This window comes from Aptenodytes patagonicus, chromosome 7 (assembly GCF_965638725.1).
Source record: "Aptenodytes patagonicus chromosome 7, bAptPat1.pri.cur, whole genome shotgun sequence".
Taxonomy (NCBI): Eukaryota; Metazoa; Chordata; class Aves; order Sphenisciformes; family Spheniscidae; genus Aptenodytes; species Aptenodytes patagonicus.
Window position 1 is genome coordinate 1,953,096 of NC_134955.1, and position 25,229 is coordinate 1,978,324.

Sequence of the window (25,229 nt, forward strand, 5' to 3'; positions counted from 1 at the left end):
TCTTGCAGCCGGAGGTGACACGTGGGCCCTTTGCCCCATGCCCCAATGGGGACTGGGTTATCCCCCCCCCCCCCCCGGGGCATCGGTACCCCCCAGGCATCAGCATCCCCCGGGCATCGGTACCCCCCAGGCATCAGCATCCCTCGGGTCGCTGCCCGGCCGTGCCACGGTCCAAGCAGTCCCGACAGCCGCCCTTGCAAAGGTGCCATCATCCTCTCCCCGGCCTCGCCGCCCTGGCACGGGGAGCCGCGAGTGTGGCGGGGGGCACCCCCTGTGCCCACCCCGCGCCCGCTCCTGTCCCCCGCTCTGCTCGCAGCAGCCGTCTCCTTGCTCTCACCTCGCTCCTCTCCCCTTTGTCTGGGGCTTTGTTGCTATTTTGGTGCTTCCTCCGTTGTTGCGGCGTGGCCTCTTTGTTCGGGGCCGCCGGAGCCTCTCGCCTCGGTAAACAGCTGAAGGATGTGGCAGGGGGCAAATTTTCCACGGGGGCAGGTCTGAACCCCAACCTCTGCCCAGGCTCCACCTCGCCGCGCCCGGGGAGATGGAAACCCGCCGGCGGGTGCCGGGGTGGGAGACGCGCTGCGGGGTTCGGCTTGCCGGCGGAAAGAGCCATGCGGGGCGCAGGGAAGCCCCCCGGGGGCGGGGAGATGGAGGGGTCCCAGCCCCAGGGATGATGGCTGGGTGCTGTGCTTGGCTCAGCTGGGTGCAGCCCCCGGCCCACCAGTGTCCCTGTCCCCAAACTGCGCCTGGCACAGGGTGACGCTGCTTTGCTCAGGCATCCTGCCGGGGCTCGGGCGGACCGTGGGATGCCCCAGCTTTCCCCCCGGCCCGGGGGATGCTGGAGGGGGGTTATCCCTCCCTCGGGGGCCGTACCCCACCCCCTGAGCTCTGGGCAAGGGGGACGAATCCACCCAGGGCTGGAAGCTGGCTGTGTCCCATTTCCCGGCTTGGTATCTGCCCCGTAGCCCCAGGCTGGGGTCAGAAGGGTCCGGGACCCCTCAGCATCACCATACAGCACCGTCCGGTGTGCTTGGGATGGGACCCCAGCGCCTTCCCTGCCAGCATCCCTCGAGCCCGCCGGCTAGGTTTTACGGGCACGGTGGCCAGCGTGTCCGCGGGATGGGGAGGACCATGGCCCAGCGGCATGTGGGGAAGCTCGGGGGGGGCCTCTGTATCCATTGCTGCGTGGCCACAGGGTGTCGGGGACGGCTGTGGGACACCGCCACCCCACGTCCCCACCACCTGTCTCCCTGCAGGGCCAGCCCCGGGGACTGGCCTCGTCACCCCCAGCCACGGGGATCTCCAGTGCTGTGAGGCTGGATCAGGCCCTGCCTTCCCCCCTCCCTGCTGCCGTGGGCTGGGGACCGGGGGGGGGGGTCCGGCTGCTCCTGCCCTGCCCAGCTTGGGGGAAGCTCTGCGGGCAGAGAGGGGACATCACCTCCGCTGGCAGCCGGGTCCTGCGGCCGGTGCAGGTGATGCTGCTCCCCATAACCAGCCAGGCAGGGGACTGCAGGAAGGGACATCTTTGGGTCACTTATCCCTTGCTGCCCCGTGGGCAACTGGGACCCCCTGAGAGCATTTGGCAACCCAGCCTCGCTGAGGGCTCGGTGACCAGCCACCCCTATGGCCGAGGGACACGGCGACCTGCTGGGAAAAGCTTTTAATCACAGCACGCAGGCCGGCACAGCTCGCCTGTGCCGATCATCCCCCGGGTGCCGCCGGGACTGGTGCCCGCGCCCCGGCACGGAGGTGACAGCCGGAGAAGTCCAGAGGAGACGTCGGCAGTGGGATGGCGAGTCCTCGGCTGCACGCAGCGCCAGGTCCCCCCCTGCCATGCCCCTCCGTCCGTAGCGGTCGGGCAGCCTCAGTAGGCAGAGCCCTGGATGTCATCGTAGTCGCTGCCCTCAGAGGAGTCAGGGTCCTGCGCGTGTCCCCCCGAGGGACAGGACGGAGCCGGCCAGCCTGCAAAGGAGAGAGCCCGTCAGGTAGATGGGCAGGGAGCGGGAGGAGGATGCTGCGGGGACAGAGGAGCCCTGCGCCCGCGCAGCCCCGCTCCTGCCCTGCCAGCGCGGGTCCTCACCGGGGTGTGGGGACGGGTCCCCGGGCGGCTCCACGCCCTGCACGTTCTCGTACCACTCCTCGGAGGAGGTGCTGGAGCTGTCGGCGGGATCGGGGTCTGCTGGAGACACAGGTACCCAGGAGCGGGAGAGGCCTGGGGTGGGCACACGGGGCATTGCTGGGGGAGCTGGGGGAAACAGGGTCTCTTACTGGCACCTTCCACCCTTGCTCCCGTCCCCTGCGGTCCTCCCACCCCCATTCCCCTCCCCAGGGCTGTCCCCATCCCTGCTCCCATCCCTGGGGTCTCCCCATCCCTGCTCCTGTCCCCAGGGCTGTCCCCATCCCTGCTCCCATCCCTGGGGTCTCCCCATCCCTGCTCCTGTCCCCATCCCTGCTCCCATCCCTGGGGTCTCCCCATCCCTGCTCCTGTCCCCAGGGCTGTCCCCATCCCTGCTCCCATCCCTGGGACCACACAGCCCACCAGCTGTGCCCACCTGTGCTGGGGTAGTCGGTGTAGCCGTGGGTGGTGGGTGCTGCGTGCCGGTGGGTGCCATCGGCGGGGGGCGGCGGGCAGACCCAGGCGTGCGGGGGGGGCGCGCCGTCATTGCAATAGGGCTCGGTGGAGGAGGAGGAGGAGGAGGTGGAGGAGCTGCTCGCCCTGCCGCGGGATGGGGGGCCCAGCCTGGCCGGCACTGCGGAGCAACAGGGCTCACGTCAGCCCCGGGCTGCAGGGAGGCCCCTCACCCACCCACGGGCAGGACGGGCGGACGGCCAGTGCTGCAGGACAGAGGGACAGGCACCCCTCGTGTCATACCCTCCGCAGGGACTGGCTCCATCCCATCCCGGCTGGGCATCAGCGGGAGCAGCTGCTCCCCGGGCTGCCGGCGCAGCGAGTCTGCGGAGAGGGCAAGGAGGGGGCATCAGAGGGGGCACCCCAGGGCACCCCGGGGCAGGACGGCGGGGGTCCCGGGGCCGGGTGGGATGCTCACTGTAGAAGGTGGAGAGGGCCACAGGCGGCTTGCTGCTGAAGTCGTAGTGTTCGTAGTCGGAGTCGGAGTCCTTGGCAGTGGGAAGGGCTGTGACCGGTGGGACTGGGGGACGAGACGGGGACGGGGCAGCCATCGCCAGCCGGGACCTCCTGCCCCACAGCCCCCGGGGCAGGCCAGTGACCTGCCAGACCTACCTGGTCCTTTGGGAAGGCTGGGGGGCATGTCCCTGTAGTCGTTGGAGGTCTCGGAGGGCACGCTGGGGTTCTGGGCGCTGTGAGTCATCAGGACCGGCCCGGCTAGCCCGAGGGAGGACACGGCGTGGGCTGCGGGGACGAGAGGGGTGCACCCGCTCAGCCGCTCCATGGCGCAGCCGGCCCCGCTCCCGTGGCTGAGCTGAGCCCAGGAAGTGGGGTGGCCCTGGCTGGGCTGGCAGTGTCACCCCCTCCATGGCCAGAGCCTGCCATGCCCCCACGGGGGCTCCTTACCGCTCATCTTCCTCACCCTCAGCAGGGTGGCGGTGAAGGCCAGCACAGTGAGCAGGAGCAGTGCTGCCAGGACCAGGCAGAGGACGAAGAGGGGCATGTGCAGAGGGGACCGTGCCCCCGCAGCCGGGGAGCCCTCCTCAGCTGAGACAGAGAACGGACACAGCTCGTGACACCTGGGACGTCCTCTCTCCAGGTAAGGGGGGGGGCGAGTTGGGTGCTCCCTTGCAGCACTCCCAGACCCAGGTCATGGCTGAAGCTCTGCAGGACACTCACCGCTCAGGAGCGTGACATTGCTCAGCGTCACCACGGTCATCGGGGTCGGCGTCTGCAAGCCCTGGGAGCCTGGCAGGAGCGGGAGAGGGACGGGGGGCAGAAGAAGCCAGGTTGCAGCTCATCTGCAGGGGACACACACACCCCACACCCCCCCCACGGCCGCAAGCAGGCGGCCAGCCCCCCCCCCCCCCCCGACACCCGCGGGGCCAGGCGGGTGGGGTCCCGTACCGTTGCAGACCACGCCGGCCGCCCGGGACTGGTGGCAGGGAGCCGATTTATTGTAGGTCCACCGGCAGTGGGCCAGCGACGGCTGCTGGCTCTCGCACTGGTAGAGCATCCTGCCGGGCAGCGTGTGGCCGAAGGAGAGCTGCCGGAGGGGCTCCCCGCAGCCCAGCGTGCGGCACAGCACGCTCGCCTCCAGCTTGTACCACGTGCTGTCGCACACCGTGCTCCACGTGCCGCGGAAGAAGACCTCGACCCGGCCGGCGCAGCCGTCCCGGCCCCCGGAGAGCCGCCACTCCTGGTGTTCTGCGGGCAGAGAGCGGAGCTGGGGATGCGCTGCCTGCACCCTGCCAGATACCTCTGCCCACCGGAGCCCAAACCCTGCTTGACGTCTGCTGGACCCGGCACACGCCAGACCCACCCGAGCACACCACGCCGGCGTCTTCCTTGTGGCTGCAGTCATGCTCCGGCGCGGCCGGGCAGTCCCAGAGATGCTCCTCGTGCCCCTCGCAGCCCACCTCATCCCGGAGGATGGGTCCGCTGCCCCGGCCGAAGGCGGCACCGCCGTGGACGCGCACGGCCCGGCCGCACCGCAGTTGCCGGCACACGACGTCGGCGTCGGCCAGGTCCCAGGCGTCGTCGCACACCGTGCCCCAGGCACCCGCCTGCTCCACCTCCACCCGGCCTTCGCACCGGCTCTGGCCGCCGGCCAGCCGCAGCGCACGGGGACCTGGGCGAGACGGAGGGGAAGGGGGTAGGGGTGGCCCTGGCGCTGTCCCTCCATGCCACCGCCGGCTCCACGTGGCAGCAGCAGCGGGATGGGATGCCGCTCTGCCCCCAGGCTCCCCCCTCCCCGCCGAAATGCGGGTGCGAGGGGGTCCCTGGCCCTCCCACGCCCACCTGGTGCCACTGAGGCGTTTCCAGCCACGCTGCCCGCCAGGGTGCTGGGAGGTCCCGTCCGCTCCGCCGGGGCTGCAAGGAGGAAGGGGCAGAGGGCGTGAGGGGCTGAGCCTGCCGGGACCCCCCCCCCCGTCCCCCTGCCCGGGGCTGGACGGCCCCTCTGAGCACGGCAGGAGGATGGGGCTGATGGCTGCGGGACAGACGGATGTGCCGCCGGACAGATGCACACCCAGAGCCCCGCTGAGAGCTGGCAGCCGTCGAGGCGAAAGCAGGAGTGAGGTCAGTGGGTATCGGGGGGCCAAACCCACCCCCCCCCACCCCCTTTTTTGGCTCAGCCCCGGCTCTCCTGGCAAGGCGCGGGGATGCGGCGAGGAGCAGACGGGCCGGCTGCTGCCAGCGCCGGAGGCGAAGCGGACGCCTCACCGCTCCCGTGCCGGCTGCTGGGCGCTCGGCGGCTCACAGATGGCAAACTGGAGGGATGTGGCTCTGCTGGACCCCGGCACACAGCCGTGGGGAGGGTGGGTGGCAGACGGGGAGGGTGATGAGCAGAAGGAGAGGGTGCAGGAATGTGCACCCTGGCCCCCAGAAAAGTGATGCTGATCCAGGTAAGGATGGCCAAAATGGCATCCCCGGGCTGCCGCAAAATGGATGGCGCCGTGCGGAGCCCCCTCGAGCCCTGGCCACGCGGACACGGCTCTCTCGCACCCCTAAAAGTCAATCCCCGTGTCCTCACATCAGCCCTCCGAGGGGCGGAACATGCCCCGGGGCCAAATCCTGGCGTGGGGTCTGCTCGCAGGACGGGAGAGGCAGAATCCGGCCCTAAATATGGCGATATTAGGACACGACTCACCGGTGGGAAAGCCGAAGCGTGGGGTGCCGTCACGCGCCCGGGCTGCTGTCGCCGCTGCCGCCTCCCGGCTCGCCGCCCCTGCTGACAGAGAGGGTCTGCCCGCTGCCTGTACCCGCCTGCCCGCACCCCCAGCACGGCCCCCTGCGGGTCGGTGCCGCGGGTGAGTGGATGCTGCTGCCAACGTGGTCTCATTTTAGGTTTTTCCCTCTCCCCGGGCACCCCAAGGGCACGGCATCATTTCGGGCGCGGGGGCTCGATCCCATCCTCCCTGTCCCCTCTCTCCCGTCCTTTTGCCTCAACACGCATCAGCAGCCCGCTGCAGCCGAGCCGCTCGCCGGGCTCCCGCGGTTATCGACGGAAAAATTCACCATTTGGCTCCTCCGGGGTGAAGGATTCGCCCCCACGGGCGAGGCGAGGTGCGTTCGCCGTCATCGCCGCCGAAATTGCGGCTTTCTCTGTACCCCGACTGCGCGGGGCGCGATAATGCAATTATTGCAATAATCATTTCCGACCAAAAAAAGGGCACTTTTTTGCAACCGCGCCGTCAGCCCGCCGTGCTGGTAGAGCCCGCTCCCACCTTTGCTCATCGATCGCTGCGAGAGGCATCTATAGCTATTTGGGGGGCGCGGGGGGGGGGGCTGGGGGGGTGCATCGGGTGGGCGTCCTGGGGAGCCGGTGGGCTCCACGGGAAACCACCACCTTTAGCCGGTGGGCTCTGGCTTAGCGTTAAAAATGTTAAAGGAAAAGGTAAGGGATGAGCGCAGGAGAGGGGGACGTGTTGGGGAAGAGCCGCCCCCGCGGGGTCCCGGTGTCGGGCAGCACCGTGCCTCGAGCCCGGAGGCAGGGCGCAGGCAGCCGGCAGCGCGTCGGCGAAGGTGCGGGAAGGAGCCGTTAGCGGAAACGAGGGCGACGGCAACCGTTCCCCGATTGATCAGAGGTGTCGAGGCTGCTTCTGGCGGCCATTTCGGGTGCGAAACCACCCTAAACCCTGCCGGGCTAGGGGGAGCAGGTGGCATCATCCCCAAAAACCGTGCCGGGGTGACGCCGGTGACAGGAGCGGACGGGATGGGTTTTGGCCTGCGCCTGCCAAAACCAGGAGAGCATCGCCCTGTCCCCACGGGGCCGAGGGTGGGAGCTGGCGGGCAGGACGGCCCAGAGGGTCTTTTTAGGGTCCCCGGAGTCCCCAGCCCCCAAGCAGGGACCCCCTTCCCTTGCTCCCACCAGGCAGCAAAAGGCGCGTTGAGGAGGGGCGCAGGTCGGACGGGCCGTGCCGAGCGCCTCGGGGAGGAGAAGAGCCCGATTTTGCAGAGCTGCCTGCAGAGCAACCCCGCTCAGAGCCGAACCACCGCCGGTAACATCCGTGTGCACGCACCAGCACCCCCCTGCCCCAGCAGGACCCAGCCCGGGGAGGCGGCGGGTACCCGGCTCCAAAATCAGCAGAGCCATCACCACCCCGGGGTCCCAGCACGCGGAGGGGGACGGGAAGGGAGAGGGTGGGGACGCTGACGTACCTTGTCCGGGCGCCGCGGCGGAGAGAGCCGCCAAGAGCAGGCAGAGCCCCTCCATTCTGCTCAGCGGCGGTGGGGCAGCCCCATGGCGGTTGGGGAGCCCGGGGGGTCGGGTGGTCCCGTCCTCCCGCCGCCTCTCTCAGCGGCTCGGGGACATGGTTTGGACGCGGCCCCGCGCGCTGCCTGCCGCTCAGCGCGCTCTCTGCTCCCGGCTTGTGGTCGAGGGCTGCAGGAAGCCAGCTCAGCGCCGTGGGGCGGAGGAGCGCGATGGGGTGGCTCTATCCTCGCACGCTGGCGGGGGGGAAAGCGGGGGGTCGGGGGGAGGTGGGCTCCGCTCGGGGACCCCGCCACATGCCTGCGGGCATCCCTCGGGGTCACGGGAGCCACGGGGACCTGGCAGTCCCACCCCAGGTCACGCTCAGCCCCCCCCCCCGGGGGGACGCGGATCTCGCAGGAGCCACGATTTGCAGCTCCTGGTGTGCCACCATGTCACGGGCTTGGGACAGCATCACCGGTGACACAACGGGACTCGGGCTCCCCCAAGCTCTGGGACCTCCCTGGGGTGATGGAGCAGAGCGTGGGGCTCCCTCTTTCTCCCCCATTTTCTAGGGCTGAGGTGGGCAGGAGGATGCTTGCGAGGCCACGGGCGGGCATGACATGGCCGGCGCCTTTCGGTGCTGCCTGCTGAAGGGTCCTTCACACCCTGCTCCATCCCATGGCACCAGAGACCCGCAGGGGACAACCTATGGTGACCCCGAAGATGTGCCACCCACCCACCTCCCCTGCCTCTCTGCCTGCCGAGCCCCCGCAAGGAGGGAGGTCGGCGGCAGGTAGGTAGACGTTACGAACAAGCCGGGCTCTGCTGGGTTCCCCCCGCCTCGGCCGAAAACAGGGATTCAAGGCTCTTCCCTTTGCCTTTGCCCAGCTGCTGGTCATCACAGAGCTCATCAAACACCCCCGTCCCCCCATCCCCTGCCAGGTGGGGCCGCCTGATGGCCCGGGGGGGGACCACGGCGATGCCGGGAGTCCATGAGGATGCCGGGAGTCCACGGCTGCGGGCTGGGGAGCGCTGTCTTTGGGCTCTTCCCCTGCCCCGGGGGAGCCCGGAGGGGCTTGTTTGGGCAGGAGGGGGTGCAAGGGCACGGAGGAGCTGGAGGATGCTGTAAGGGGGTGGAAACTCCTGTGGTCTGGGTGGGAGTTTGGGGGTTTGGAGGGCTGGGAAGGTGCCTGCCCGTTGTGTCTCACGCCTGAGCTTCCTGCCTTTCTCAGCTACTAATTTATTTTTATTTTTTTTTTAAACTTACGGAAACTTAAAAGCTTTGCGTTGTCTGTCTCGCTGCCGAGTCAGGTGGAAAATACCAGAGCGCGAGAAGCAAACAGGCACACACAGCCCCCCCGGCCCCATTTCCTTAGGAAATCAGGCTGCAAAATAAAGCCCCGTGCACTCGTGGGTCAGGGATTTTGGGGGCGCGGGGGTGGGTGTGCATGCTGGGGGCGGGGGGGGGGAGCTGGCGTGGCAGCCCTGAATTCGGCTCAACCTGGCTTTGCGCTGGCCCTGGGAGGCTCCAGGTGCGTGCTGGTGGGTGCACGACATCCCCCCCGCGCACGGGATCCCCCCAGCACGGGGCTCAGAAACCCCCGTAACAGGGGGAGACCCCAACCTCAGCAAGGGGTTTGTGTACCCAGGACCCAGAAAAGCTCGGGGGGCTGGGGGGGGGGGGGGGAAGGAGGGCGAGCAAAGCCCCCGCCCGAGGTGGGGAGGCACGGGGAAAGCCCCCAGGAAGGAGAAGTCACGCTGGCTGATGGGGATTTTCGCTTCCGAGCCGTCATATGATGTGTCTGTTCAACAGGAATAGGGAACTGGGAGCCGGGGAGGGACAGGAGCGGAGGACACCCCACCCGGCGAGGGGGAAAGCCTGGAGAGGGGCCAAGGGGGACGGAGAAGGGGCCGTGGCGGGACGGGGGCTCCCGGCTGCGCAGGTGGTGAAGGGCAGCGGAGCCAACGCCGAGAGCCCCAGTGCTCCGGGGCACGGCATGGCCGGGACGGGGGATGACGGGGAGCGGAGCCCCTTGCTGAGGGGGACACCCCTCAAGGGGTGCAGGGCGGCGTGCGCGGCCGTGCTGGCGGTGGAGGGTCTGGAGCGAGCGGCTTTCTTCGGCATCACGGCCAACCTGGTGCTCTACCTCACCAGCGGCCCCTTCGGCTGGGGGGGCACCCAGGCGTCCCGCGCTTGCCTGTTCTTCCTGGGGGCTTCCTACCTGCTCTCGCCCCTCGGCGGCTGGCTGGCCGACGTCTACCTGGGCCGCTACGGCACCGTGGCCCTCAGCTTCTTGCTGTACCTGCTGGCGGCGTGCCTGCTGCCCGTCGCCACGTGGCTGGACGGGCGCCTCTCGGTGTGCGGGCAGCTGCCCGCCGACACCATCCAAAACTGCTCTTGGCGGCGCGGCGGGACGTGCCGGGGGCAGCCCCCCCAGCAGTACTGTGCCCCCACCATCTACAGCGGCCTCCTGCTCTTGGCGCTGGGCGTCAGCTCCGTCAGAGCCAACCTCACCTCCTTCGGCGCCGACCAGGTGAGCGCGGCGGCCGGCGGCATCCTTCTCCCTCTGCCCCCTTCCCAACCACCTCCTCCCGGCTGGGTATTCGCTCCGCGCCGGGCTGCCGTGGACCGGTGGGTCTCCCTTCCCCTTCTGCCGAGCCAAGGTGGGTAGGGTCTCCCGTGGGGCGGAGGAGATGTGGTTGCACCCCATAGATCACCCCCAAACCCTTCGAGACCCTGGGGACATCCTTGCTGGGGGAAGGAGGGAGGGAAGCCGGGAGGTGAGGGATGGGATGGGGCGTGGGAGGGTTGTGGGATGGGGCATGGGGGGACGTGGGAGGGCGGTGGGACAGGGGATGAAGCAGAAGCCCCGCATTCAGGGCTGAGGTTCGGCGCTGCCGAGGCTCAGAGCCGGCCCCGGGGCCCGTCCCTCCACGCTGGCAGGTGAGGGACCAGGGCGGTGACGCCACGCGGCGCTTCTTCAACTGGTTCTACTGGAGCATCAACATCGGGGCCGTCTTCTCCCTGCTGGTGGTGGCCTTTGTCCAGCAGAACATCAGCTTTCTGGCCGGCTACCTCATCCCCGTCGCCTGTCTGGCCTTGGCTCTCCTCATCTTCCTCCTGGCCACCCCCACCTTCATCACCAAGCCCCCCACGGGCAGCCAGGTCTCTGCCATGATCAAGCTGGCCCTGCAGAGCTGCGGCTGCGCCTGGCTGGGGGGCACCGGGGCCAGGTGAGAAGGGGTGAGGGGGGGTGGGGGGTGGGGGGAATGTCTGTGGGGGGCTGAACCCTCCCAGCCCTGGCCTTTCCCACGCTGTCCCTCTCCCCAGGCTGAGCGCTCGCCGGTGGGAGGCCGGGGATCCTCTCCCCAGCGGCGGAGCCCAGCCGGGAGCCCCTTCGCTCGAGGAGGACCTTGCCAACTTCCAGGTGCTGGCCCGGATCCTGCCCGTGATGCTGACCTTCATCCCTTACTGGATGGTCTACTTCCAGGTGAGGCGCGGGGTGGGCTCCGCACCAAGCCGGGACCATCGGTGGTGGCAGGTCCGTCCGGGAGCTGAGCCCGTGGAGCCACTGTCCCGCTGCCTTTCAGATGCAGTCGACGTATTACCTGCAAGGTCTGCACCTCTACATCCCCAGCATCTTCCAGCGCGGTCAGGACCGCGCCAGCACCCTCCAGGGCTACACGGTGAGGGACAGGGCCGGCAGCTCCGTGGACCTGATGGGTGAGGGCTGGGGCGGGAGCTGGGGCATCCCATGAGATGCTGAGCTCCCCGCCGCGGGCGAGGGCTGGGGCTTGACCTGCCTCTGCCCCGCAGTTCCCGGATGCCTGGCTGCTCCTGGCCAACGTGGTGGTCTTGCTGGCCTTGGTGCCCCTCAAGGACCACGTCATCGACCCCTTCCTAGCCAGGCGGAGGCTGCTGCCCTCAGCGCTCAAGCGGATGGCCCTGGGCATGTTCTTCATCCTCGCCTCCATCCTCGCGGCAGGTAGGACCCCGGGCTGGGGTGGGATGCCGGCACAGGCAGGGGCTCGGTGGGCGCTCAGCCCCCTGCCCGCATCCCGCAGGCGTCCTGGAGCGGGAGCGGCTGCAGTACGTGCGCCGCAACCAGACGGTGCCACAGCTCATCGGCAAGGACCGCTACCTGGCTGCCGCGCTGCCCATCTGGTGGCAGGTCCCCCAGTACCTGCTCATCGGCGTCAGCGAGCTCTTTGCCAGCATCCCCGGTGAGCGGTGCCCACCTCTCCCCGGCCCCGGGGCATCCACCGCAGTCGGAGGAACCCCGAAGGGTTCAAGCCTTTCCCCGTGTTCTCTCCGCTTTCCTGCAGGCCTGGAGTTCGCCTACGCCGAGGCCCCCAAGTCCATGAAAGGAGCCATCATGGGTCTCTTCTTCTTCATCTCCGGGGTGGGCTCGCTGCTGGGGTCGGGGCTGCTGACCCTCCTCTCGCTGCCCGCCCGCGGGTGGATGCGCTGCCCAGAGGGCTACGGTGAGCGCTGGCATGGGGACACGGGTGTCACCTCCTGCTTGGGGTGCCTTTGTGGCCAGCGGGGATGGGATGCGGGACACGGGGGTGTCCTGAGGGCCACCCCCCCCCCCCCACCCCCGGCTCTGACCACCCTCCCGCTGGCAGGGAGCATCAACAGCTGCTGCATGGATAACTACTTCTTCCTGCTGGCGGGGATCCAGTCGGTCACCTGCCTGCTCTTCGCCTGGATCTCCAGGCGCTACCAGAGCCGACCGCCGCGGCCGGCTGCCCCCCACCACCACCACCACCTCTGCACGGGGCTGGATGAGAGCTGACGCGGTGCCGCGGGGAGGTGACGGGACCTCACCCCGCTTCCCTGGGGACGGGGATGCCGGTCCCAGTGCCAGCAGGGCAGAGGGGGGACAGGACCCCGGGGCAGCCAGAGCGGTCACCCCATCTCTGTGGTCCCCCGGGTTTTCGGGGAGCTGCGGGGACGGCTCGAGCCCCGGTGTGGGGCAGAGGGAGGGGGAAGGTTGGGTGGGTGCCAGCCCAGTGTGGGGAGACTGCCGGGAGCAGGGTGACGGGAGGCGGGGTGTCTCCTGCTATCACCCAAGGCGATTTGGGGGTGTCTCGGGATCACCGGGACAGATTGGGGGGGGGGGGGGGTAGGGGGGGGGACTGGAAGGGGTGGAAATCCCCATGGCATCCCTGAATAAAGGGACCTGCTGGCCCGTTGCCTGTGGCTGCTATTGCAGGAGAGACACTTTGCTGGGGTTTGGGGGGGATCAGGGACCAGCCATTGCGGGGGGGGGACACTCGGGACCGGGCAGGGACGGGCTGCTCCCTGGTCCTGGGTGTTGGGGCTGGACGGGCCAAGGAGGAGGAAGGCGGCAGCCCCTTCCCCATGGCAGGACAAGGGAGTGAGGGACCTCCTTCCTCCAAGGTCACCCGGTTGGGCCAGGGCCAGGGCCAGGACCGGCCCCCAAGCCCTTCCCGTGACCAGCTCCCACGTTCGTCCCCACGTGGAATCAATGTCAAGGGCATCTGCCCGTCCCCAGGAGCCTGGCGGGCTTGGCTGTGCCTGGCAGAGCCGGTCCCTGCTGGCAGCACCGCGGCGGTGCCCCCACCACCAGATCCTTCCCCCCCCCATCCCTGCCGCCCCTGCCCGACGGTGGCAGGATGCGACCTGCCGGTACCCGGCGGCGGGAGCAGATGCCAGGGGGGTGGGGGGGCTGCCCAGGTTTTTTTTAAATATTTTATTTTTGTAACAACGTCAGAATTAAAAATCTTCCATAAATAACAGCCCCTCGCGGCAGCCCCTTCTCGGGGCGTTACAGGTAGAAAATGCCAGTCATACAAAATGGATGCGTGGCCGGGGTGAAGGTGGGGAGGGCGCGCGCCCCCCCCCCCCCTCCTCCCTGCGGCACGGGTGGGGCGGGGGGCACGGGACCCTCCCCGGGGATCAGACCACAGGACTCATCATCATCATCATCATCATCACTATGAACACAATGTCGCAATGAGACCCAAAGCAGTAAGGGCACCCCGGCTTCCTCCCCATTGCCACCGAAGCGGGGGGGGGGGGGGGGGGGGCTGCCGCGGACCCCGAGGAGGGGGATGCTCTGAGCTGGGTGGAGACCCTCCCCCCCACGGTGGGCATCTGGGGCTGGTCCCTTGGGTGGCCCCGCTGGGGCAGGGCTCAGGCCACCAGGAGGGACAGGCAGCGGTCCCCAGGAGCGGCACAGCCCGCTGCAGGCAGGGGAAGGGGGGACATGTCCCCCCCTGGGGCGGCGCGGGGAGGAGGTTGGTCCCTTACTGGTTTGCCCGGGGCTGGGGGGGGAGCGGGGGCCGCCCCCCGGGGTCAGGAGCTGCCCCGGATCCTCTCCATGTAGCTCCTGAGCTCCTCGGGGTCCCGCAGCCCCATGTCCTCGCACACCCAGCGGATGTCATCCTCGCTGGCCACCAGGATGGACTGGACGTTGGGGGCGGGCTGGGGGGGCTCCTCGGGGACCCGGGGGGGCGCGAAGGTGACGAATTCCACCCGCTTCCTCCGGCCGCCCCCCGGCGTACCCCCCTCCTTGCGGGGCAGGGGAGCCCCGGGCATGGGGGTGCCGGGAGGACCCCCCGCTTCGGAGCCCGGTGCGGTGCCCGGGGGCACCCCGCAGCAGCAACGCCCGGCCTTAGTGCCCGCCTCGGGGGCCGGGGGCTCGGGCTGCCGGCGGTCCAGCTGCCGGCTCAGCTCCTCCTGGTCGGTGCCCAGCCAGACCCAGTTGTGGGGCTGGGGGGCCGAGGGGGCCGCGCCGGCGTCCGGCAGCTCCTTCTGCTGGTACCGCAGGACAAAGAAGATGCAGTTGACAAGGAAGATGAAGATGGCCAGGCAGAAGACGCCCAGCAGGACGTACATGCCGATCTCCAGGTCGGTCACCCGCTCGGGAGCCTTCACCATCTCATCCTCCTCCTCTTCCTCCCCGCCGGCGCGGTTGTGGCCATAGCCATCCTCCTCCTCGGAGGAGGAGGAGGAAGTCCCCAGCCCCTGGAGCTTGGTGGAGGCAGGTCCTACGCCGGCGGGGTCCCTCCGCCGTGGCTCGCTGGCCACCGTCACCGCCTCCCCTGACATGGCCCCCTCGGCCCGTGGGAAGGGCGAGCTGGGCCGGGGACGGCCGCCGCGGGGCCGGGGGCTGCCAGGGGTGGGGGCACGCCGGCCAGCCCCCACCTCAAGCCAGGCGGTGCCGGCGGCCAGCGCGGCCACCCGGTGCCGGCCCCGGCGGCAGGCGTCTGGGGGGTGCAGGCTGAGCTGCAGCAGAGCCCCCCGCCCCGGCCCCTCCGCCACCACCCACGGGCGGGCGGCGGGGACACCGGGCGAGCCCCCCACGGTGGCCACGGCGGGGTCCAGCGAGGTCACGGTCAACGACGCGTCCTGCCAGCCGTACAGCTCCAGCGGGGCCAGCGTGCGGTCGGAGAAGGACAGCCAGACGGACAGCGTCGCCTCCTGCCAGGGATGCCGAGCGGGATGGCACCGGGGCGGGGGGGACACACACACGACACCGGGCACCCCGGCACCACCTGCCCCGAGCATCCAGGATCAGCCCCCCCCACACACACACACCCCCTCACCTGCTTGGGGGCGCGCAGGGTGGCCGTCCCCTGGGCGGTGGCGGTGACCACGCCGGGGTGGCCCGGCTCTGCCCGCAGCGTCAGGGACAGCCCCGACACCACTTGGGAGCGCAGCTCTGTCACCGTCACCTTCTCCTCCGACACCACCAGCATCTGCTCCCCCAGGATGGAGTCCGAGAGCGGGGAGCGGACCTGGGGGCACCGGGGAGACCTTGTGAGCCCCCACACTTCACGGCCTCCGTGCCTCCATCCTCTACCCGCCCTGTCCTGGTCCCCCAGCCCCCCTTTTCCCTCTCTCCAGCCCCTGCATCCCTCAGCTCCCCCCAGGACCCCCTCCAGCCCCCCATTTCCCTCCCTCTGCCCCCAGGACCCTCTCCAGCCTCCTATTTCCATCTCTCCAGCCCCCGCACCCCCCCAGGACCCCCTTGCATCCCCCCCCCCCAAAAGATGAGCCCCCAAGCCTACCTCCACGGAGGTGACCCCAGGCTCCCGGCCGACCACCACGGTGCCCCCCTCCAGAGAGGCCACGCGGGGGTCCTGCACCCGGGTCCGGCCGGCCACCAGGTGGGTGACATCCAGGAGCCACTCGGGGCCGGGCAGGTAGGCGAGGTGACGGCCGCCGTCGAGCGGGTGGGCCACAAAGTGTGCCAGGACCCTCACCGCCGTCCGCTGGTACTGGGGCCGGCAGCCCCGCGCCCGCCGCTCAGCCTCCTCCCCGGGCTCCTCCGCCTCTGCCGGGGCGCTGGGGGTGGCAGGGACACCGGTGTCACCAGCCCTGCGGGGCTCAGTGGGGCTGCTGTGGTGTGTGCCACGGGGGGACGTGTCACGAGTGCGTGGGGGCTCAGCAGGGCAGGGGTGCACAGCACCATGGGGCTCAGTGGGGCAGGGACGTGTGTCACGAGTGCGTGGGGGCTCAGCAGGGCAGGGGTGCACAGCACCATGGGGCTCAGTGGGGCAGGGACGTGTGTCACGAGTGCCGTGGGGCTCAGCGGGGCAGGGGTGCACAGCACCATGGGGCTCAGTGGGGCAGAGACGTGTGTCACGAGTGCCGTGGGGCTCAGCAGGGCAGGGGTGCACAGCACCATGGGGCTCAGTGGGGCAGGGATGTGTGTCACGAGTGCCGTGGGGCTCAGCGGGGCAGGGGTGCACAGCACCATGGGGCTCAGTGGGGCAGGGACGTGTGTCACGAGTGCCGTGGGGCTCAGCAGGGCAGGGGTGCATCTCATGGGTGCCATGGGGCTCAGCGGGGCAGGGGCACCTGTCACGAGCACGGTGGGGCTCAGCACCCGCTCCCGGCTCCCTCCTCACCCGCCGCCGGGGCTCACCTCTCGGGGCCGCCGGGCAGGCGCCAGCCCCGCACTTGCTCCAGCGCGGTGTCGCCCAGCTGGACGCGCAGGGGCAGCAGCGGTGCCCAGACGGTGAAGCGCAGTGAGGCGTGCAAACGCCGGGACCAGAAGTCCACCCGCGCTCCCCGGGCACCCCGGCTCTCCTTGCCCCCCACGAACACCGCGTCGCAGGCATCCGAGACCTGGGTGAGGGGCATGCAGAGGAGCAGGGGGAACGGGCAGCCCCCGGGCAGGGTGCAGGGGACGCCGGGAGCCCTGCTCACCTGCAGCACCTGCTTGTCAGCCGACTCGCAGCCTGGCGGCTCGGTGAGCTCGGCCACGCCGCCCCCCGCCTCCACCGCCACCAGCTTCACCGGCACGGCGCGGGGGACCCCTGTCAGCGGGGCCGTGTTCAAGATCTCCAGCTCCTGCGGGGCAGAGCGGGGCTGAGCACGTGGCCCTGCGGGGCCGGGGGGGGGGGGGGGGGGGTGGCCGGGATGGGGGGCACCCACCTGCACCAGGGGGACGAGGGCGCGGACGTCCCGCTCCGACACCTGGATCTCCCACACCAGTTTGTCCTTCTGGGCCTCGGGGTCCTGGCCGGGGTACTCCACCTGCCAGGTGAGGGGCCGCGCCGGCGCCAGCCCCCCGTCCCGTTCTCCACCGCCAGGTCCAGGTGCAGGAACGCGGCGGAATCGGCCGCCCTGCGCCACCGCACGGGGGTCGGGGCTGCCCCGTGCCCCCCAGCCCCCCCCACTGGGCCATACTGGGATGGGAGCAGTGCAACGCACGGGTCCCCCTGGGTCATACTGGGATGGGAGCGGCGCAACGCACAGGTGCCCCTGCTCCAAACTGGGCCATACTGGGATGGGAGTGGTGCAACGCACGGGTCCCCCTGGGCCGTGCTGGGATGGGAGCGGTGCAAAACACGGGTCCCCCTGCTCCAACCGGGTGATACTGGGACGGGGGCAGCGTCACGCACAGGTCCCCTTTGCTCTGACCGGGCACTACTGGGCTGCACTGGGCCCCCATGCAGAAGCTCCCTCCCGTACCGGGGGTCCCCAGGGACCAGGGCAGCTGCACCGCTCCCTACCTCCAGCTGCCGCGGGCGTCCCCGCTCCGCCGGCAGGTCACCACGGCCGTCGAGTGTTTGGGGCCCCGGGTGCGCTCCAGCTGGGCGGTCCAGGCGGTGGGGGACCCGGGGTGGGCGGCCACCACCTGCAGCCCCTTCTTTGCCTTGATCCTGCCGGCAGACCCCCGTCACAAAATGTCCCCCCTCCAGGCACCCGCCACCTTCCGCGGGGGTCCCCCACCCACCCAGGGCAGGGGGGGGGGTCTCACCGGAGCGTCAGCTGGTCGGCGGTGAAGTTGTGCCGCAGGGCGAGAGTGGCGGTGAAGCGCTGCCCCGGGCGCAGCGTGGCGTCGGGCACCCGCAGCAGCACCTTGTCGTCCAGCCGTACCTCCTGCCGCCGCGCCGGCTCGGCCGCCCGCAGCTCCAGCGCTCCCAAGTACCACGGTGCCTCCCCGACGCGGCCCCGCTCCCGCCCCCCGGCACGGCCGCACTCCCCCGGCCCCACCACGCCGTAGTGCAGCTCAGCCGGCTCGGGGGGCTCGGGGCGCCCGGGGTGCTCGGTCGCCCGGCGGCGGCTGCGTGGGGCGGGGGATGCCGGGGAGAACCAGCGTGGGGGGATCTCCAGCTCCACCACGCAGACGCCCAGGGGTGCCTGGGGGGGAGAGTGGAGCCCCAGCTCACGGGGGGGGGCCGAGCCGGGTGGCCCCCCCACCCCGGGGGGTGCTCCAGTCCCGGTGGGTGGCACTGACCTGCAGGCGGCATGTCCCGCGGGCCACCCGGCCCCGGTGGTGCGCATGGAGGGCGACGCAGGGCAGCTCCCCCGGGTGATCCCGCTCCCCGGGGTGGTTCCGCTCCCCGGGGTGGTCCCGCTCCCCGGGGTGGTCCCATTGCCCAGGCAACCAGTCGGGACCCTGCAGGTGGAAGAGGACGCGGGCGAAGGGCTCGGCCGGGGACACGGCGCTCTCGAGGGAGACGGCGCGGATGGCCCAGGCTGCCGAGCCGTCCCTCCCCGGGGGGCTCTCCATGGGCACCTCCTGCAAAGAGACCGGGATGGTGGCGGGGGGCCTGGGCTGCCCCAGGGCGGCGGGGGCGGCGGAGGCCATTTTACCTGCCGGGTGCTGAAGGGCGGGTAGGTGGCCTGGACGAGGGGCTGCGCGGCGGTGCCGTGCCGCAGCAGCAGGAAGGTCTCGGTGCGGGCGTGCAGGGAGGCGTTGGCGGGCAGGTCCTGGTCTGCCCGCTGCAGCTGGTAGTACTCGGGCACGCCGAGCACCTCCAGGTCAGCCGGCAGGTACACGGGGTCGGGGGGGTCCCCGTCACCCCTCGCTGTGAGGACAGGGGCTGTGTCACCGGCCTTGGGGGCCACGGAGGGAAAGGGCTGCCCCGGGGTGGCAGGCGGGGGTCTCCGTGCCCACCTCCGTGTCTGAGGCTGCAGCTTGGTGCCACGAGAAGCAAGCCGGCTTTGGCACTGCCGTGGCACCGCACAGCCCCCCCGCCCCCCCCCCCGGCCATCCCAGCCCCCTCGGGGACAGGGTCACCCCACGCCCCCGGGGGTTGTCCCTCGTGTGATGCTGCACCATCGCAGCCCCCTGTGTCCCGTCCCCCCCCCGTCGGGAGCGGGTGCTGGAGGGTGGCGTGGCACCCCGCTAGCGCCAGGGTCAGCGTCGGGGGGCCAGCATGGGGGCCAGCACGGTTCCCCCAGGCCTGGCTGCTCCCCGCTAACGAAGCGGCGCTCGTCAGGCTGCCCCGCTCTGCCAGTGGCGTGGGGACCCGCTCCCCCCGTGTCCCGGCAAGGTGGGATCCAGGATCACGGCATCCAGATCACAGGAGATCCCCGTGCGCACGGAACAGATCCCCCCCGGGACGCCCGGGCAGGGCTTACCCACGGGCCCGGGGACAGATCCCACCCGATCCACAGCTCCCCGCGGGTATGGGAGGGGACAGCTCCCCGGGCAGATCGCGGGGGATCCGGTGAGCGGCGGGGGGGGGGGGGGGGGAGGAGGACCGAGGCAGATCACGGGTTCCCGTGAGCCGGGGGAAACGGATCCCGTCGGACTGCTGGGATCCCGTGTGGATGGGGGTGGGAGATTCCATCCCCCCCCCCCCCCCCGAGATCACAGCGGATCCCACGTTCCTTGGGGGATCCCGTCCGGATGGCGGGGGATCCCATGCGGTGGAGGAGGAGCGGCTCCTCTCCGGCTGGGAGGAGGTCCTGCGTGCGCGGGGGAGCGGATCCCCTCGGGATCGGGGGGGATCGGGGGGGATCGGGGCGGGGGGGGGGGGAGGGGGTGCGGATCCCGGCGATCCCGAACGCGGCCAGGCAGGTCGCCCCGGATCGCGGGACCCCGGCGGGAGCGGATCCACGCGGGACGGCGGGGATCCCCCGCGATCGAGTGCGGACCCCGGCTCGGGGCTGCCGGCGCTGCCCGCGCCGGTGCCGGTGCCGGTGCCGGTGCCGGTGCCGGTGCCGGTGCGGCCGCACTCACCTGAGGCGCAGAGCAGGGCGGCGGCCAGCAGCGCCAGCCGGGTCCCCGGGGCCGGTGCCGGGGCCGGTGCGGGGGCCATGGCCGGGCGGGCTCCGCGGCGCGTCCGTGCGAGCGGCGCCGCCGCTCCCGTCCCTCCGCCTCCGCGCCCAGACAATGGGGCCGGGGCGGGACCGGCACCGGCGCCGCCTCGTCCCGCCGGGTCCTAAACACCGGCCCTGCCCGCCCTGCGCAGCGCCGGGCACCGCTCCCGCCCCGCTCCCCAAACCCAGCCCCAGCCCCCGGGCTGCGCGGCGCCGAGCACCGCTCCAGCCCCAGCCCGCTCCCCAGCCCCGACCCCCTTCCCCAGTCCCAGCCCGCTCCCCAAACCCAGCCCCGCTCCCCAGCCCCGCTCCCCAGCCCCAGCCCTGCTCCCCATCCCGCTCCCCAAACCCAGCCCCGCTCCCCAGCCCCGCTCCCCAGCCCCAGCCCTGCTCCCCATCCCGCTCCCCAAACCCAGCCCCGCTCCCCAGCCCCGCTCCCCAGCCCCAGCCCTGCTCCCCATCCCGCTCCCCAAACCCAGCCCCGCTCCCCAGCCCCACTCCCCAGCCCCAGCCCTGCTCCCCATCCCACTCCCCAAACCCATCCCCGGCTCCCCATCCCCATCCCTGCTCCCCAAATTCAGCCCTGCTCCCCATCCCACTCCCCATCCCCATCCTGCTCCCCAAACCCAGCCCCGCTCCCCAGCCCCACTCCCCAGCCCCATTCCGCTCCCCAAACCCATCCTGCTCCCCAAACCCAGCCCTGCTCCCCATCCGGCTCCCCAGCTTCATCCCACTCCCCAAACCCATCCCCGGCTCCCCATCCCCATCCCTGCTCCCCAAATTCAGCCCTGCTCCCCATCCCCCTCCCCATCCTGCTCCCCAAACCCAGCCCCGCTCCCCAGCCCCACTCCCCAGCCCCATCCCGCTCCCCAAACCCAGCCCTGCTCCCCATCCTGCTCCCCAAACCCATCCCTGGCTCCCCATCCCCATCCTGCTCCCCATCCCCATCCCGCTCCCCAGCTTCATCCCGCTCCCCAAACCCAGCCCCGCTCCCCAGCCCCGCTCCCCGTCCCCAGCCCCACTGCAGGGCACAGCATCGGGGACAACGGGCCATGTGGAGAGACACCCACCCCCCCCCCCCCCCCGGGCAGGGAGCTGGTGCCCATCCTTCCCCGTCCCACCCCAATCAAGGCGACTGGGGGGCACTGGGAGGGACTGGGGACGCGGGAGGGACGGGAGGGCAGACGTGGCCGGGGGGCACGGAGCCAGCGGGAGGGAGGCACAGTAGCCGGCCACAGGGCAGCGGGGGACGGCTGGAGGGCGATGGGGACACGGAGAAGGGGCCGGATCCTGGCACGGATGAACACCCCCCCACACCCCGCTCCTCATCCTCCTCCTCCTCCTCTCAGCAGAGGGAGAGGGACGCGCAGGGCGAGTGTGCGGCACCCTCCCTGCGCCCCAGAAACGAGCCACCCGCGCCTGCTCCCCCCCCCGCCCCGTGCCTGTCCACCCCGAGTGGGGCGTGGGGGGGGCCGGGCAGCCCCCCGAGGGGAGCCCCCACGCTCCCAGCTCGGAGCGGGCAAGCCTGCCCGCTGCTCCCCGTGCCCCTTCCCCGCGGGGAGAGCAGCCGAGCCGGGCCGGGATGAAACCGTGTTTATTCAGAACCCCGTATCAAAACAGTTTAAAAAGCAGCTTAAAACCCAAGGACTGACAGCGTGGGGCCCGGCCGCCGGCCCCGAGGGGGGCTGCGTGTGTCCCCCCCGCGTAAGCGGAGCCCCCGTTTTGGGCTGGGGAGATGCCCGGGGTGGGGAACGGGTTCCCTTCTGCGTGCCGAGCTGCTGCCGGAGCTGGCTGGACGGGCACAACAGCCACCAGGCCGGGCAAGCAGGGAGTAGGACACTCTCCTCCCCTCCATGCCAGGCCTGGATTTGGGGCTGGGGGGGTGCAGGGGGCTGCCAGGGCCGTAGGAGGACCCCCCACCCCCCTCCCCGGGGGGAAGGCACTCTTGGCTCGCATGAAGGCACTGTGGCGTGTGCACGGGGAGCGGGGCCCCAGCTTTGGGGGTGCTGCACTGAGAGGGGGACCCTTCCTCTGTGCCCCCAGCAGGACGGGGGGGCGGGGGGGGGGGGGTCCCGGGCTGGCATCCACCCCAGGGTGGGGGGCTAACGGGAGCAGGGTCCCCCGGGAGAACCGGGGCAGCGGTGGGGGGGGCAGAGGAAGGGGCGCGGGGGCTCAGCAGGGAGGACGCACGCTCGGGGGGACGGAGCCAAGCCGATGGGGTGCGCTGGGGACGGTGCAGGGGGGCGGGCTGTCCCCCGGGGGGGGGGGGGGGGGCGGGGGAGGGCTCACTCCTCCCGGTTACGGGGGCCCCCCCACTTCTGCCGCCGCCACAGCTCCTCCACCTTCCACTCCAGACTGCGCACGGTGGCATCCAGCTGGGTGCTGGGGCCGGGGGACCCCACCAGGTGCCCCAGCAGGGCGTAGAGCACCCACAGCCCCAGCAGCATCCCCGCCTGCACCGTGGGGCTCTCCCGGGAGGCCGCGACGTGGAGGAAGGCACCCAGGAAACAGCAGAGCTTCACCCAGCGGAGCGCGGGCAGCAGCAGCCCCCGCAGCCGCGACAGCAGCCAGGAACCCACCAGGGCGGCCAGCCCCCACAGCAGCACCCGCTGCACCTCGCCGGGGCCCAGCGCCGCCGCGTGCACCAGCCGGTCCCCTGGGGAGGGAGGCGGGTGTCACCGGCGGCACGGCCACGGCAGCGGCGCGCGCCGGGGCTTGGGCGTCAAACCCGTCCCGCAAGCCGGGTTGCTCTCCCCCTCACCCCCACCCCAGGGGCTGCCGCTCCCCGGCCCCCGCCCCGCTCACCGCTGATGCCGGAGACGGCCAGGAGAACCCCCAGGATCTTGCAGAGCGTGGTCAGGGCCACCGAGATCCCTGAGGACACGATCCAGAGGGTGGTGGCGAGGCTCTGCGGGGAGAAACGGGGCTGGGGGGCCGGGGGGGAACGGTGCCGGGGGCAGCCGTGGGGTTGGCGACGAGTGGGTGGGAGGCAGTCCCCCGCGTCCCTGCCCTGCGGGGCAGGAGGGGGCACCGGGGATGGCTCCCTCGTGCTCCGCGGGGCCGGGACCTCACCTCCGCCACCAGCCGCAGGGCCTGGGGTCCCACCCAGCTCTCCAGGGCTTCCCAGGCGGCTCGGCCCAGCCGCGACAGCAGGTCATCGGCGGCGGCGGCGCGGCCCCGAAAGCCGTCCTGGCCGTCCTCCGCCCGGTGCCCCGCCGCCTCCCGAGAAGGGGGCCCACAGCAGCACGGCCAGGAGGGTCTGGCACCTCGCGTCACTCCCCATCTTGGGTCCTGCCTCCGGCCCGGGGTCTCTGTGGGGAGAGGGAGAGCCGGGTGGGAGCGGTGCGGGACCCCACCGCCCCCCCCGAGCCGCTGACGCCTTCCCCCCTCCATGCCGGGGCCACCTCCGCCACCCGTAAGCGGCAGCGCCGATGCCGGCCCAGAACCGTCTCTGGGGGACGGCCGAGGACGGAGGCAGCGGGGTCCCCCCCGCTGGCCTTTGGGGACCCCCGAGCGGGATGGGAGGGCACGGCCCCGCAGTGGGGCCCAGCCGTGTCGTCCCCCCCCCGGGGCTGAGCTGGCCCGGCGCTGCCCGGCCGCCCCCGGCTATCTTTAGGACGGGCGTCAGCGGGACGCGGGCGCCTGCCCTGCCCAAGGGCACGGGCACGGCTGGGGGGGTGGTCCCCGGCACCCCCTGTCCCGGAGGAGAGAGCGGGGTGCTCCGGGATGGGGCGCAGCCATCGCTGTCCCCCCCAGGAGACCCCCCCCCCGGGCACCCCACTCCTCCCGGCTCCCCCTTGTGCCCCATCCCGCCCCCCACCCAGGTCACTGGGCGCCCTGTCCCTCTCCGGTCCCTGTGTGCCCCATTCCCGCCCCCCCCCCGAGCACCCCGTCTCTCTGGGGACCCCCGGGGGGGTGTACCCCTTCCCCCCCCAGAGAACCACCCCCAGTCCCCATGACCCCCCTCCCCCCTCGTCCCCCACCCCGTCCCCCAGGACCCCCCCAATCCCCCCGGGACCCCCCCAACCCCCCCCGGGACACCCACCCCGTCTATTCCCCCCCGCGTCCCCCCCCAAACCCGGGCCCACCACCCCACCTATCCCCCTCACCGGGTCCCCCGGGCCCCCCCACGCCGCCTCACCCCGGGGTACCCCCCCCTCCCACCCGGGTCCCCCCCGCCCCATCCACACACACCCCCCCACACCCCGGCCCCCCCTCGGCGGGGCAGCGGCTCACCGCCGCCGCGCGGGGGCGCTGCGGAGCCGGGCGGGCCGGAGCGCGCGGACAGACCTGCCGCCCGCCCGCCGCCGCGGGGCACGACGGGAACTGTAGTCCGGAGCCGCCGCGCGCCCGTTGCATGCCGGGACCCGGTCTCTATGGCAACGGGCCCCCTCCCGGCGGGGGGGGGGGGACACGGACGGACACGAGGGGGGGGAGCGGCCCCGTGGCGGCGCGCGGGGCATGCCGGGAAGCGCCGTTCCCCGGGGGGGGGGGGGGCGGTGGCGGCGGCGCGGTGCATGCCGGGAGCGCTTCCGTTTCCGGCGGCGGCGGCGCCCGCGTGAGCCGTTGGGAGGGTCGCGGCGGCCGCGCGCGCCGCCCGTGAACCGGAACCAGAACCAGAACCGGAGCCGCCACCGGAACCGGAGCGGCCTACGGCCGGAACGCCTCCGCCCCCGCCGCCATGGCCCTCATCTGCTCCAGTGAGTGCGGAGGCCGGGCGGCCGCCGAGGAGGCCCCGCGGCGGCGGCGGGAGGGGGCGGTGGTTACCGGGCTGTGGGGCCCCTGGCGGGGAGGCCCCTGGCGGGGCCCGCCGGGCCCTCGGCGGTGCCGTAACCCCCCCGCTCCCCTCCCAGTTTCCAACGAGGTTCCCGAGCACCCCTGCGTCTCCCCGGTCTCCAACCACGTCTACGAGCGGCGGCTGATCGAGAAGTACATCGCGGAGAACGGCACCGACCCCGTCAACAACCAGCCCCTCTCCGAGGAGCAGCTCATCGACATCAAAGGTAGCGGCGGGGGCGGAGAGGGGGGGGATTGTGCCGGTTCTCCCGGGGGAAGCACCGGGAAGGGGGGGGGGGGGGGGGGGCGGCTTGGCCCCTGTCAGGAGCCGGAGGGGGCGCGAGTTGTTTTGGGCGCAGGTGGGTTTCGCGGCAGCGGCGGCGCAGGACTAGGGCCGGAAGAAAAGGTTCGGAGGAGAAGCGGCGATGGGGAGGAGGGGGACCCCGGGGTAGACGCCAAACTTGACCGCTGTGGCCGGTCTGGGGGGAGCCGCGTCCCCCCGGGAGGGTGCTGGCGCCCCGAGAGGGGATTTCCCCGAGGGACTGGTCAGCGATGCTCTTCCCTGATAGCCCGGGGTCGGGGGGGGGGGGGGGAGG

The 25,229-nt window shown here is 71.8% G+C and overlaps 4 protein-coding genes across 4 annotated transcripts; 1 reads left to right on the plus strand and 3 right to left on the minus strand.

Annotated features, from left to right (window-relative positions):
* Positions 1-1,828: 1,828 nt before the first annotated feature.
* CD6 (CD6 molecule) lies at positions 1,829-7,340 on the minus strand. Its single transcript, XM_076343681.1, has 13 exons — positions 7,286-7,340; positions 5,775-5,852; positions 4,925-4,996; positions 4,446-4,754; positions 4,031-4,330; positions 3,803-3,871; positions 3,530-3,670; positions 3,239-3,367; positions 3,045-3,146; positions 2,870-2,950; positions 2,574-2,747; positions 2,092-2,242; positions 1,829-1,940 (listed from the first exon to the last, which is right to left on the minus strand). Exons 1-13 carry the CDS (start codon positions 7,338-7,340, stop codon positions 1,862-1,864), a joined length of 1,740 nt encoding a protein of 579 aa, XP_076199796.1. The 3' UTR covers positions 1,829-1,861.
* A 1,976-nt stretch (positions 7,341-9,316) lies between these two features.
* SLC15A3 (solute carrier family 15 member 3) lies at positions 9,317-12,191 on the plus strand. Its single transcript, XM_076343487.1, has 8 exons — positions 9,317-9,853; positions 10,264-10,553; positions 10,651-10,810; positions 10,911-11,006; positions 11,137-11,305; positions 11,385-11,543; positions 11,646-11,804; positions 11,949-12,191. The coding sequence occupies exons 1-8, from the start codon at positions 9,317-9,319 to the stop codon at positions 12,116-12,118; spliced, it is 1,740 nt and encodes a 579-aa protein (XP_076199602.1). The 3' UTR covers positions 12,119-12,191.
* An 833-nt stretch (positions 12,192-13,024) lies between these two features.
* TMEM132A (transmembrane protein 132A) lies at positions 13,025-20,419 on the minus strand. The gene is given in 14 exon segments (XM_076343488.1): positions 13,025-14,772; positions 14,898-15,089; positions 15,363-15,639; positions 16,223-16,425; positions 16,507-16,650; positions 16,735-16,865; positions 16,868-16,926; positions 17,316-17,465; positions 17,564-17,946; positions 18,044-18,328; positions 18,403-18,617; positions 19,778-19,884; positions 19,886-20,001; positions 20,396-20,419. Coding segments are annotated over 14 exon segments (3,414 nt in total). The 3' UTR covers positions 13,025-13,644.
* A 1,702-nt stretch (positions 20,420-22,121) lies between these two features.
* TMEM109 (transmembrane protein 109) lies at positions 22,122-24,209 on the minus strand. Its single transcript, XM_076343714.1, is given in 5 exon segments — positions 22,122-22,513; positions 22,663-22,765; positions 22,930-23,077; positions 23,079-23,168; positions 24,148-24,209. Coding segments are annotated over 4 exon segments (684 nt in total). The 5' UTR covers positions 23,141-23,168; positions 24,148-24,209; the 3' UTR covers positions 22,122-22,142.
* Positions 24,210-25,229: the final 1,020 nt, after the last annotated feature.

Coding starts and splice junctions, on each gene's coding strand:
- CD6 (XM_076343681.1), bottom strand. CDS start 7,340: ATGGAGGGGCTCTGCCTGCTCTTGGCGGCTCTCTCCGCCGCGGCGCCC. Junction 4,331..4,445: donor CGCCGGCGTGGTGTGCTCGG/GTGGGTCTGGCG, acceptor CTCTGCCCGCAG/AACACCAGGAGTGGCGGCTC. Junction 3,147..3,238: donor CAGCCTTCCCAAAGGACCAG/GTAGGTCTGGCA, acceptor CTCGTCCCCCAG/TCCCACCGGTCACAGCCCTT.
- SLC15A3 (XM_076343487.1), top strand. CDS start 9,317: ATGGCCGGGACGGGGGATGACGGGGAGCGGAGCCCCTTGCTGAGGGGG. Junction 9,854..10,263: donor CCTCCTTCGGCGCCGACCAG/GTGAGCGCGGCG, acceptor CCACGCTGGCAG/GTGAGGGACCAGGGCGGTGA. Junction 11,544..11,645: donor GCTCTTTGCCAGCATCCCCG/GTGAGCGGTGCC, acceptor GCTTTCCTGCAG/GCCTGGAGTTCGCCTACGCC.